The sequence below is a fragment of the Mastigoproctus giganteus genome, chromosome 3 (assembly GCF_048544385.1).
Source record: "Mastigoproctus giganteus isolate SK-2022 chromosome 3, ASM4854438v1, whole genome shotgun sequence".
Classification (NCBI taxonomy): Eukaryota; Metazoa; Arthropoda; class Arachnida; order Uropygi; family Thelyphonidae; genus Mastigoproctus; species Mastigoproctus giganteus.
The window spans coordinates 66,992,426-67,006,980 of NC_143577.1; the positions used below are offsets into that span (position 1 = coordinate 66,992,426).

The 14,555-nt window shown below is 36.2% G+C and overlaps 1 protein-coding gene across 1 annotated transcript in view; it reads left to right on the forward strand.

The window, feature by feature from the left end:
* The window catches only part of cv-c (RhoGTPase activating protein), a 534,147-nt gene that overhangs the window by 466,211 nt on the left and 53,381 nt on the right, over positions 1-14,555 (forward strand). The window contains exons 8-10 of the mRNA XM_090369318.1: positions 2,908-2,989; positions 7,344-7,407; positions 9,158-10,280. Coding sequence (XP_090225444.1) covers positions 2,908-2,989; positions 7,344-7,407; positions 9,158-10,280 — 1,269 coding nt within the window. The remainder of the gene's footprint in view (positions 1-2,907; positions 2,990-7,343; positions 7,408-9,157; positions 10,281-14,555) is intronic.

The window sequence follows — 14,555 nt, forward strand, 5'->3', positions numbered from 1 at the left end:
GGGGAAGGAAAAGAATTAAAACTTAGTAAGTTTTACAATGTTTGTCACGGGTATCAAAGAGGGAGGAAAAAAAGAGAGGGAAGTTGTCCTTCGGATTTCAGACAACTTGAAATTACCTCATACATTTTATTAAATCGTTGAACGGACAGATATTGGAATTTTAAATGTACCACCCTCCATATACCAGAAAAAAAAATTCTGGAAACGCTTATAGGCCTCATTATGGTATGTTTTCGGTTCACGGAATACGTTATAGAATGTTTTATCGGTGACTTCAAGCAATCTTACGTTCCGTTGCTCATTGATTTGTTGATTTCTAGCTGCATGGTGAAAAGGCGTCTCTTAGGATTTTTGAATATTCTCCGCTGATTTATCTGAAACTTAAGATATCGTTAGCAAATAATCTTATGGTCTGATTTCGGCGCTTTAAAACGAATTCTCTGGATCTTAATACCAGCTAAAACCGTGAGTTTTAGCTGGTAATCGACAAGTTTTTCATAAAGAAAACTTGTTATCGATTATCTTTATATCCGAAATTACTTCGCTTACATCGTACTTTGATTTCACTTGTGTTTTATCAGACTACACTTGTGAATTGAACCCAAGCTCACGGGATACAGGCGGACATGGGTCGCAAAAATGCTATTGCTCTCCATAACCCCAGGGGCTATCTCGTGAGTATGGGTTTAGCACACCCAGGGTCCTGAGCTGGATATCATCATTGTCCTCTTTTTTGGTGATTCCCCTTCTACTTCTGACTCTCTCTCTCTCTCTCTCTCTCTCACACACACACACACACACACACACACACACACACTCACTGGGTAACTCAATTTTTTTTTGGCTGGTGCAACATAAGCCTCAGGTTTCCTTGAACCATATAGCTAATAATAATAGAGAGATCTGGGTTTGAGACCTGTCATAGACTGGAGGAATTTCTACAGGCCTCTTCAGTAGAAGATTTAGTTAGTCGATCTCGTGCGGAGAGAGTAGTCATAGGGCAAAAACCCTATGACTACTCTCTCCGTTTTTGCCCTATGACTTACTGCAGTTATTCTGAGGTTATGCAGATCGGCCCTCTAAAAACGCACTTGTACAGATATAATACATAATGGCGCAATGTGGTCCCAAATCGCTGATTCGCCTAAAACCATATATAACAATGATTCCACATGATATTTGCTATTTTAAATTTTTTTAGCTAAAAAAATATTGATTTGTATTTTATGAATATTTATAAAAACAGTCGATACCCGTATGTAATTGTATGCAGTTCGCACAAGTATGAGTTTGAAATTTATTCCAAGACTATATAAATTTATGTGAACTCTTATCGTGAGGCTCTTGCTTTTATTTTAATAAAAATACAAAGCTGATAAATGCGACAAAGCAACTACTAAGTAACATAATTAAACAAGATAAAAACATTGATTTTAGGTGGAGGAATTCAGCACGCCTCAGTGCTGTATGAAATACAAAAATAAAATTTAAAAATATCTAGATCTCCTACTTTTCCCTTTGGAAAAGTAGTAGTCTCTATAAATAAAAAAAAAAAAAAAAACACTCCGTGTAGTACTGAAGACAAACTCTTTCAAGAAGCGAGAAACGCATGTTGTACGTATACCAGAAGCATAACGATCATAGAGCAAGAATTAGCAAAGCTTAAGGGCCCATGAAGATTCGGGCCCACTTGTTTACCCTGATAATTTTTTTTAAACATTATAGAAAGAAAACTACAAAAAAATATATTATTATTAATATTCAATATAATAATAGAGCGCCACCTTATGTTATTTCTGACGTTCCCGATAATTATGGCTAGTGTTGAGATTTCTCTTAGCAACTTTAAAAAATAAATAAATAAAAGAGACTTTAAGCATTTCGCTATTTTTATATTTATTTAATAAAAGAGACTAAAAACGAAAGAAATTCTGTGCGCAAACCAGATTAATAAAATGAACTCTCTGTACTAGTGATTTTGCAAACATAAAGGTAAGGATGATGAAAATTTAAATAAAAAAAGGAACTGTATAAATAAATCTTTTTATAACGTTATAAATTATTAAATTGTTTATTTTGATTTGCCACCTTTTCAAGAATTTCTTATAGTTCACATTTTTGAATATTACTTAAAATGCACATTATAAATAATATTTTTATGGGTGAGGCATTGACAATTTCATGTTAATAAAAATAGAGAGAGAGGGGCCAAAAAAATTCTAGCTGTACTACTATTCTGTACTGGTATAAAATAAAATCTTTATTAACATGATGTTATTCTAAAGTTAGTGAAATAAATGTGCAAGGACCACCAGCAGCATTGGCAGTGTTAAGAATAGCATTGCTGACATTCCATTAAGGGCAGCCACTACTCCATGCTAGCTTATATTGCTTCCCTTTTAATCACAGCATGTGCACATTGTACAACTTCATGATGCTTGACTGCTTAATTAATTTCAGCAATTACTTATTTCTCATTTTATTGTCATTTTGTTTAGTATTTTAGAGAAAATTAAGTGATCTTCAACTATATCTTAATGTTATACCTTGATATTATACATTGAAGATCACTTATTTCCTCCAGAATACTAAACAAGGTGACAAAATCTGAAATGAGTGAGAACCACTGTATTTGCTTGCTTAAAATGCAAGCAAGTTTATTTTTTTTCCCACAAATTTAGAGCAGTACTGAAAACAGTAAATTAGGTATAAAATTAGTACTGTAGCACATACAGAAGTTTCTAAATCGTGGGCCGATACTTTTACCTACCCGTGAGTATGGGGATTGCAAATAATTAACTTTTTTTAATTTGTGGTTTTTGTATTATTTTGAGGGAGAAAATACAATTTAGACTAATAATCAAATTTCAGAAATGTAAATTTTCTTTTCATCAATCTTTTCTATAGATAATTCATTCCCCATCGATATCAGTACAGTGCAGAAAGATCACACTTTTCTGGATACAGATTCCATTCAGTCTCTCTTTAGGTAAGCATTCTTTTAAATAATAATAATAATAAATTATTATCATTGTTAATTTGGCAAGGAAGGTAAAAAATAACTGTGAACTACAGCAAGCATTAAAAAACTCAACCAATGGTGCTGTTGGTCAGGATGGAATATCATACGTAATGCTTCAGTATTTAAACAAAACTTTATTACATTCTGTACTACTTTTTCAACTGAATATTTACTGAAAACTTTTATCTTGACATAACTCAATCCCCAAATGAGGAAAAATCTACCACATCCACAGAACTGCCAACCAATCTCTTATAAGTTGCTCTTTTAAAAATGATGCATGAATGGCTTTTATGGTACCTTAATTCCCAGGGGGATGATGAATTGTAATCAGTATGAGTTAAAATGGTTAAAACTGAGTCAAAAATGCTTTTATTAAAAAAAGAACATCATATAATGGGTTAATTTCGATAATAAAAAAGTATTTGGCACCATATGGCACTATGGAATGCTTAAAGCTTTTATATCTTAGACTGTGGGATCCTTTACTACTTCAAGTCAAGGTTTTTTACATGTCATGTCTGTAAATCTTTAATGTAGGGCAATTCCAGAATGCAAACCCATCTCTGTTGGGAACAGTACCTACTAATACCAGTAGGTAGGTAGGTACTTTTTTATTTATTGTACAAGGCGGTCCCAGCCAGCTTTCTTGGCATCCCTGCCACCGATCACAATACTGTACAGTTATTTACAGACTTACATCACTAATTCCCTTTCATTACAGGATATTAAAATTCCTCACTTCATGTTCCCGCACAAGTATAAGACATTGATGAGCTGTAGTTCATATAAAATGAATTTGGAGTCCCTGCTACAGAAAGTAGCTAGTAAGAAATTGCTGTCAGTGCATTTCAGTCAGTGGAATTTCAATGTAATTCCAGTCTGAGAAAGAAAAGTCTTTTGAGTAAATGAAATATTACCTGGAAAGCTGAATTCTACACCATGGAAGTATTCTCCAAAGTAAATTGCATTCAAGCCAGAAAAGTATTCTCATCAGTAAATTGTAATCAGAAGATGAACACAGATCTATTGCAAATGCATCAACTTCATAAGCATTGAAATACGTTTCCAATCGACTCATCCAGTACACTGACCATAAGAGGGACAGTAAATTGAACTTGAGCCCAGTCCTCTACAATGCCACATCCCACTATCAGAGAGATTAAAATAGGATAGTTTTGCATTTAAGAAACTGTAAGTTGTAGTAGTAGTTATTTGTCTGGTAGCAGGTTTCTTACACTAAACAAAAATATTTATAGTCCCACAGAGCAATAAAGATCAGGGGGGAAACAATAGTCTGTCATAGCTGAAGGCAATGAATTGTAACAAAACAAAGCACTGTTTGATACTTCGAGAAAGTGATGAATTTAGCTAATTAGCATCCAGGCAGCAGTCATCTCAAATACTAAACAAAGGCACTTGTGTTGGCCAAAGAACATCACTTGGTTGCTGCCTGGCAACAATAAGATGATACTTGAAGATTTAAATATCCAGAAAAGCAAGGTTTCTCCAGATCTTTCTAAGTTCATTACCAAAGTGCTCTTTCCCAAGCTTTTGTCCAGGAAGGGATCATGCATGATCTGTTCCGTGTGTCACACTATTTGTCATCCGAATAAACCTTATGATTTAGGATATTCCAAGTATTGAAGTATATTTTTATGCTAATGACGTCTCCTTTCATATCAGTCACAGAATATGTCTACTATTGAGAGTCAACTTCAAATTGCAATAAGTAAAATAGAACAATGTACATCACAAAATGGTTATCTGAACAGACACCTACTACCATCCACTTTTTCAAGAAATGCAAACGGCATCCTAAACCCAAATTATAGCTGAGAAACTTCCCTATACCTCTCATCAGTATATGGACAAAAAAAATTCCATTTTTTAAAACGTAACACCTACTTACTTGAACTCTTAGTTTGAAAACCCATGAAGATATTCAAAGTAATCTCTGCCATTGCATGGGGTGCTCACTGATATATATTGCTTTATTTATATCAAGTATTAATCATGTTTCCCTTTCATTATAGTGCTCTTGTTTATGATTCTGCATGAAAGAGTGCTCCCAGTGTCTCAATCTTATCCAGCATTGTGCTCTCAGTGCTTTCCGAATATCACCAATTCAAAGCCTGCTAATGAACCTTCACTTACTCTTAGAAGAAAAATGCTTTTTTTCAATTTTGTAGTAAAAATATGAAGTTTTCCATCACTTCCTCTATCAGTAGGGAGAACACTCCTTTGACTAATATATTAATTCCCAGTCCTTCCAAATTTATATCAACAGCTTTGTAATTCCCACCTCCACACACTCAATCTAACACATCTTTACCTTCTCACCAAGTGTGATGCTTTCCTACAAAGTTACACAAGCTACTGGCATTCCATCACCAGTTGGTGATGGGAATGATGCAAATTTGAGAGAAATTTCACTGATATGAAAAGAATCCAGTTGTACATTAATTCCCAATTTAGCCACAATTTTACATTGACTACAGCAGCCCTTTTGCCTTTAAACCATCATACCAACAACAGCATACAGGGTTATTGATTAAAATTGTCCAATTGCAATACTAAACTTTTTTTTTTATTAAAAAAAATTATATATATATATATAGAATTTTTAATAAAAATTTACAGAATGTGCTCAAGTTGTCCAGTGGCTATGGGTGCAGCTGTACTTCTCACCTCCCAACTCTTTGTAGCACTTCTGATTGCAGTAATATAGTTACTTCAGAGACATAATTAAGCATAGATAACAACAATCTATGCTTAATTACACAAGTATAGATCATAATCTAGGATTGTATAAACCCTGCTTGTATAAACATGCATTCATTTTTGGTGTGTTTGAAACTCTACAAAGAATATGTTCATCAATGGTGTGAATGAACTAAAACAAAACTTTACAAACTGCATCTAGAGAATGTGGGTTGCTTGAATGCACCCTATAGATAAAAATTGTGTTACATACTGCATTAATAAATGTTGTGCTGCTTCTCAAATGCAGCTGCTGTTACAGTGAAACTGCTTTCTGTCATCTCTCTAAAAATATCATATCTCACCCCATCTACTCTGTTGTCAATAGGTACCATAATATTTATCACCCATTAGATTTTTTAAATAGAAAACTCCATATTTGATTCATATTGTGAAGAGTTCTCCAAATGATTGTGTCAGTAGTAATGCTAATATACAGGCTGGCTAAATTATTGGCAAAACTACTATGCCACTGTGGTTGGCGGGAGGGAAGAAAGGAGTCAGGGGCTTGACTTCGATTTTATATTGTTATTAAAGAATAGCCTCCAGAATTTGTAGTTACACATGTGGTCTGTTATAATTTTATTTAACATATTCTGCAAAATATGTTTTCACATTTAATGTTCAGGATACTAGTTTCTTGTTTCATTTTCTTTTCTTTTTAATTGTCCAAAGAAAACTATGCCCAGCCTCACCTATTGTATACCTAAAGTTTGTGGCTTAGCTGAATGTTTAATTAATGAATTAGACCCTTATGTATAATTTTTTGTTTGCCTTATATTCTGCTGTTTAAAAAGAAGGTAAAGCAGACAAAAGGTATCTGTAATGCATGCAGTGCTGTACTGTATGACTTTGGAAGAATTAATTAATTTCTATTTTCAAATTTTGCTAATGTGCAATTAGTGTTAAAAATTTTAAAGTAGTATTTTTCTGTATCTGTAAATAAAATCAATGCAGAGGTAAGAATATAGATTCTGAGATACCTGGCAGATTTTTGAACAGCTCCCACATGATCTTTAACAACCACATCAAATCAGCTATTGCTACCCCCCCCCCCCCATAGTAAACCTGATATGATACTTTGTCACTGATTAAAAGCCATTATAATCACCCATAATGATGCCTTTTATGTAAACTTTGCTTTTATTTTATAGACAACAAAATTACAAACAAAACAAATTTTTTTTACAAACAAAATTATGCTTTTTAGCATTAACTGTGCATTACCTATACATTTTTTTGGAGCTGAATCTTTGCTCTAAAATTGCACTGAATTATTTATTACACTAATCATATGAAAAAATAAGAAACATCCAAACCATCCATGAAATTTGAAGTCTGCTCTCCCCACTTTCATTTGCGTGCACAGCATTTCGTGATCAGAAATGTAGGACAATCCATTTCAGGTCTTTCGAAACATTTATTATTTAAAATCGTTTATTAGTGTTGAAACTCTTATAATATGAATTTAAAATGAGTATGTGGGAATTAAATTCTTTCACTCTTCAGCATAAAATACAAGTAAGGTAAATATAGTAATAGAATATTCATATTTCAGGCGTCTAAATACACTCAACAGGTGTGCTAGGATGAAAATAATTGACAGTGTCCCCAGGAAATCGGTAAGTATATAATATAATTTTGGAACAAAAAGGAAAAAATAAGTAATTCCACCATTTAATAATAATTCAGGCTAAAATGTTTAATTATCTTACGTTTAATTTTATAATTGAAGTTAGAATAGAGTTAAAGTTAAAATATTTCTGGAATTTTTTCCAGAAAAACTTATACTCCATACAAAAGGTCTAAGGATCAAAGCCTGAGGGCAGTCCCTTTCAACATTCAGAACACCCTCCTTAAAAGGAGTTCAGGTGACCACTTTTCTAGCTGAAGTAATCATTCAGCACATGGTACAGATTCCTTCCTAGGAATCTGTACCATGTGCTGAATGATTACTGACTACAGATTCCTAGGACGGAATCTGTAGTCAGTCCTGCAGAGGATATTACTCCACCATAGTGTCAAATATTCCCTTAAAGTCTATGAACAAACTCCAAGAGTACTGACCATTGAAGGTATTAACATGCCTTTCTTAAACCCATACTTTTGGCCCAAGCTAATACTCTTACTATCATAACACTTCTTAAATGGTGCCTCCGCAGCCAGGTGGGCAGGAGCAGCAGTGCATACGCACACGCTTCTTGATTGTTGTTATTTGGTTTTTAGGAGCATTAGCAACTAAGGCCATGTTGCTCCGGAATATGCGGTGGTCATTGCCTGACCTTTCCGCATCCTCTGTATTTGGTGGTGATGGGCTCGAATCCCGGTCTAATCAAGAAGCGTATGCTACGCACTGCTGCTCCTTCCCACCTGGCTACGGAGGCGCCTGCTTCTTGATTAGACTGGGGGGGGGGGGGTTCAAGCCCGTGACCACCAAATACGGAGCATGCAGAAAGGTCAGGGAATGACCACCACATATCCCTGGAGCAATATGGCCTTAGTTGCTAATGCTCCTAAAAACCAAACAACATAACTTCTTAAATCTCTTAATGATAAGCTGCTTGAAGGCAAACAAGGAGCAAGGCTATAGGCTAATACGATCCAGATCCATACACATGCCTCTCTCTCTTTCAAACAAGAGTTATACACATTTAGCGATATCTCAGGGTAATGCTGAGAAGCTGTTTAACCACTCAAGCTTCCACAAATTTGGTACAGGACCAGGGAATGTCTGCCATATGCAAAAGTAGATGACATTGTAGCAATTGATGCAAGAAAGCAAGCTTATATACCATCAGCCAAAAAAAAAAAAAACCATACACAGCACTCCCATCCATACCCGATAGTTATTTCATATCATGATTCACACTAAATACTTTTGGTTTCAAAACATATCCACAGAAAAGAAAAGTTTATTTTGGATGTCATTTGTTTAACGAACAGGATGAAGAATAAATATTTATTTATAGAAATCGCAAAGAAACAGTAGTCATGTTAAAAGAATCTAACCTGAAAAGACTACACATCTTTGTTAGCTCTTATGGAGTAAAACAGTTTCATGTTGAATCCTTATATACCCTGCAGAGTCACACAAAATCTCCAATGCTGTTCTTTAGCATAGAAGAGGGAGCATCACTTGTGGTAGTAAATGTTATTTTTGAAAGCAAATCAGAAGTTGTTTCTCTTTTTAAAATAACCAAATGATTAAAAAAAAAAAAAAACACCACTGCGGTTCAGTGAATGACTGCACAGAAATTAAAATCCTTATTTTACATGGAAACTCCATTAATTTTCTCACTTAACTGACTTAAAATTTTAGTTAGCTGTTGTACACTTAATAGCAATATTTCAACATGCATATTGCTTTTTTAGCTCCAGCCAGAGGAAAGTGATGACGAAGAGCAGTGTGCTCTCAGTACCAACTGGCAGTTCCAGAGGACAAGTCGTCGCTGGTCACGAGTGCCATCTCCTCCAGGAAGTATTACTGATGGTACCTGTAATGAATCCTCACCAAAGTATTCCTCTTCACCAGGAAGAAAGTATCTTACTCCTGAAGAAGCTTATTCCAGCAGTCATGACAGTGTATTTATTGAAGATCACCAGAGCAGTCCAGATAGCATTAGGAAATCCACTGGTGAGGACAGAAGGAATAGTACCATGTCTCCAATTCCTATGGATGGTTCAAGTCCTGCTTCTAGTACTGGATCAGAAGACTTTTTAGAAAAAGCTCTTGATATTCAGCCTAGAGGGCTAAGGCGTAGCGGAAGTGATCGTATTAGAGAGGGAGCTAAGGCACTTTTGCGACGAATGGAGAGTTTGAAAGGGAAAAGGAAAAAAAAGAATAAAGCTTATGAATCCAGTGCTGGAGAAATGCAGAGTGATGTCCTTATGGCAACTGCACCAAGCAGTGGTACAGAGGGAAGTCCATCCAGCAGTATGACTCCATCTCCACAGTTACCTCATCATCATCTCCTTAGGGGTGAAAGTCCACCACAACCAGAAACTTCCGATGGCAGTCAGGGAAGCACACCACAGATAAAGCATAGGAAAAAAGGTTGGTCCATTCTTTGTAGAGGTGATTCTGAATATAGTGCACACAGTGACTCAGAGTGTCCAGTGATGTTAGTTTCTGAGAGGTGGAAAGATGCAAACTGCAATGATACAAAACTAATTGAACATTATGTCACATCTCAGGCATCAGTGTCTCTTACAAATGGCACGAGTGATCCAGAGTGGCGATCACGAAGAGATGAAAACTCTTATAGTCTTCATGAAGAAAATTCCCTCTATAGTGAAGTTTTAAGAGAAAGTCAGCAAGGGAGGAGGATAAATTGGTTGCATCCAGACACATGTCTTGGGAAGGATGAAGAAAAAAGAGGGAGTTATTATGATAATCTACCTGCCCCCCTGGCAGTATTTAATAGGACTAGTTTATTAGATGATGACAAGCGGGATATTATTCTCTGCACTCAAGGGTTTAACAGACAACAGATAGGTAAGGTGTTTTAGCTTGTATTTTGTATTAATTTGAAGAAAGTATGTGCATGATGATAATTATTGACAATAATACAATATAAAAATTACTGGTTAGTGTTTACAAGCAGGTACCCTTTCCGATTGATTGCCGTGGTTAGTGTTAATTAGGGTGTTTATTCTCCCCCTCCCTCTCCCGACGCTGTTTTAAAATCGGGAACTTGTTTTCTGATTTTAAAACAGTGCAGGGGGGGTGGGGGCATAAATAGCCTACGACTAGTAAATCACTGCTACTCGTAACAATCAATCAGAAGGGGTACCTGCTTATAAACATTAACCAAATTGCTATTTCTATGTTGTTTTATTTCAATTATTCAAGTTAATCGCAGTAATACTGACACTTATTCTCTTTTGTTATCCCTAGTTGTTCCATTTATGAGATGACACTTGAAACATCCATTGCAACTGAATATTGAGAAATCTCCCCGCCTTATTTCTGTGAAAAAAAGCAAACATCAATGTAGCAACAGTTTTTCTCAATTAGTGGGTGATGAGGGAATTTCAGGTGGGCTTTAAACTTTAACAGTGGTTAAAAATATTTTTAATATATATGGGTAAGTAATCCCATTTGATTAAAAATATTTTTAATATCTATAGATAAAAATAATAACTTGTGGTCCACAAGTGATTAATTATATAGATCAGCCGTGAGGAACTTCTTAAAGTCAAAGTAGGATTTGTTGCTAATTGTGTACAAACTGGCCCTGGGTGCCAAGCAAATTCGGGGTCAAGCAATTTCAGTGTGATTTATATAGTGCTCTAGAAAAGTGATTAAAGTTCTTTTAAAAAAAAGTTTATACTATCTTTCTCCTTTCATTCAAAGCAGTTCTCTACTTAAAGTTGCAAGTAAGAACACAGAAAGGAAATTTCCTTTCTTTGTACATATATTATTATTTTCTTTACTAATCAACAAATTCATTCTCCAGTGATGTTTGAGCGTAGAATTTGGTGAAAAGGTCTTTTGGCCCATACAAGACATTGTTAGATCCTGGAGGATAAGAATGAACCATGAACTTGACAATGTTATGTAGGGTGCAGACATTGTCAGATTTGTGAAGAGCCAGAGATTTGCCTGGTTGGGACATGTTATGAGAATGATGACAGCAGAACAACCAAGAGGATAATGAAATGGAAACCTACTAGTAGGAGGGAAAGAGGAAGACTGCAGAAAAGATGGATGGATGATATAGAAGAGGACTTAAAGATTATGAGAATAAGAAGTTGGAGAAGTTTGACTTCTGGAAGGGCTTACTGGTGGAACATCATTGTGAAGGCTAAGACCCACCATGGGTAATAACTCCAGAAGAAGAAGAACCAACAAATTCTTTTAACTGCTTAGCCTCCTACCGACACTGCTCCTGCCTCTCCATGGTGGGGCTGGAAACCTTGGCAAAATTTACTAAATATGTGGGATCAAAGACCCATTACATTCTAGAGAACAGGAAGATCATAACCCATCCTATGCCAAAAGGCAAAAGAAGGCTGCAAATCAGAATGTCTGTCCTCACTTACTGACCAGCCACTTAGCAAGCTCTCTCTCCTTTACTGATCCAGTAACATTTAAAGAATGCTGCTGGCTCATCGAAAATGGTTCGCTGACTAACAGCAGGAGACTTGCATTGTTGAAACAATGCAACCCAAGCACTCTGACCAATTGTTTAAACTGAAACCATTAGGAGGAACACACATACAAGTGTGTTCCTTCATGCTACCTTAAACTACTTGAAAGGAGTGATAACAGAATGGAAGGACCTTCTATGTGTATCTGACAAAGAAATTATACAGGAACTCTTGGATCAAAACATTATTCAGGACAAGAGATTCCTAATTAAAAGGGATGGCTCATTAATTCCAAACAGAAATATCATACTAACATTTAACTGGCCAAATCCACTAACTTCTGTAAAAGCAGAATATCTGAACTGTCATGTCCAACCATACATATACTGAATCCTATCAGGTGCTTCACGTGGGTCCAAGGATCACACCCATACTGAATGATCAACAGTCTTTGCAGTGTATAAATCACTCTGCCTATTCCAAAGGCTGCAAAACATGAAAAAGAAAAAATGATTCAGAAATACAAAATTGAGCATAAAATTACCTATCTGAAAGCAAAGAAACAAATATCACCAATTACAATAGCATGCACATATGCATCAACTGTCCAACAACACAATCAGCTTACCACTACTACTGTTCAAACCAGTGTTTCAGTTTCTTCCAACATCTCTATAGCTGATTGGGCTTGCTCAATCTTAGGTTCAACATTAAAGTCATCTTCACCACTAACTTCCAGTCAAGCCATCAATACATCAGTTACAATTCTGCCGTGTCTCCTGATTCTCAGCCAGCCAGAAATAAAAGCCAAACCCTCTGTCCATGATCATATGGATACAGATGAAAAAGAAGTCTTGGATGAATCAATCTTAGAAATACACAATGAGGAAGAGATGGACATTTTCAGTCAACCTTTCCCATCTCTTCCATCATGCAGTATGACTGATGACTTTGAGGTTATGATGGACATCATAGTGAGATTCAATCTTCCTTACATTTCAAGGGTACATCTCTAAAACAGTGTTCATAGGCCGGCCCGAACCTATTGATAACTCAATAGGAGACTTCCGGATCAGCTAGTGTATAATCTTGCTACCTCTACTCTGCCAGATAGTGACTGGAGGGAGTCCGAGTAGTGCGTACGAGGGGGGGGGGACTTGTCGAGGCCACATTATGTCAAGGATCTGGGTATATTCTTACCATGTGTACGCCATATCCAACAATTTCATTACTTCATACAGCATGTTCCTTTTCTCCCCCCCCACTTTTTCTTACTATTGAATACACCATGAATTGTCAAACTAATAGGGTAAGCCTATCTGCAAAAATATCTAAACCTCGCAAACACACATGGTCTCAGTTCTAATCTCAACGATGTCCATTTCCACTTGCAGTCTGCCAAACCCCAGTTATCGGTTGATTCAACTACTGCTCATCTCAATTACCCAAATTATTTGCTGTATGATTCTTTTTACCTCAAAGGTGGTACTCGTGCTTATGTACACGTGCATAAAATCTCTTTACCTCATTCTGTGAAACTCATCTGTTGTCTCTACCGTTCTCCAAACTCCGCTAATCACTTCGAGCTATTTGACTCCCTCTCTATGCAACTTGACTTTCTCCAGTCCAACTTTCCTAACAGTGAGGTAATTTTCCTTGGTGATTTTAATGGTCACAACTCCAGCTGGCTTCCATTTTCTAGTCAGACCGACCCAGCCGGTCGAGATGCTGAGGCTTTTGCAATTACTAATGACTTTGCACAGCTTGTTCATTTACCTACAAGAATACCAGACAATCCTAACCACAAAGCCAACACGCTTGATCTTTTTCTCACAAACAACCCTTCTAAGTACATGGTCGAAGTGAGTGGTGCTTTAGGCACCTCAGATCACAACTTGGTGATTGTCCTTTCTCCAATGAAGCCTTTATCTCATGGCTATTCCCAACCTCGTGTTGTTTGGCATTACAAGAATGCAAAATGGGATGACCTGCGAGATTTCTTTTCCTTGGTCGTATTAATGTTTCAAAACTACTGATGTCAACGTTTGCTCAGATCATTTCAGTGAAATTATTCTTGTAGGAATGGAATCCTTTATCCTACATTCCACTTTAAAATCTCATCCTTTATCAAGACTGTTCAAGAAAAGAATATTGCATATCGTAATTGGCTTGTTCCATTTTCTGCCTACACCAAAGCTCGCAACAATTGTAAAGCAGTTAATAATCAGTCCATACTAGATTTTGAACAGGCTAAGAGTAGAAAACTTGCTTCTTGCCCTAATGGTAGCCAAGCATTCTTCCAAAGCTATTGGCAGCAACGTTTGCCCATCTCTGTTCCCACCTCTATCAAAACCAGATGGTTCTGTTGTCACTTCAGCCAAGGATAAAGCTGACATGCTAGCATCCCATTTTTCTTCCAACTCATGTATTAATGAACTTGGTAAAACACCTTCCACCATTGCCATTACGCTCTTCTGTCAAAAGGATGTCAGAAGGATTTTGAAGAATCTTGATGCTAAGAAAGCTCCAGGTCCTGATGGTATTTCTCCACTTGTTCTCAACCTGCACTCCTGAACTTACTCCTGTTCTTTGCCTACTTTTTTCACTTTTTTATTCCAAAGGTGTTTTTCTTTCTTCTTGAAAATTTGCTCACATCCAGCCAGATCTAAAAAGGGTA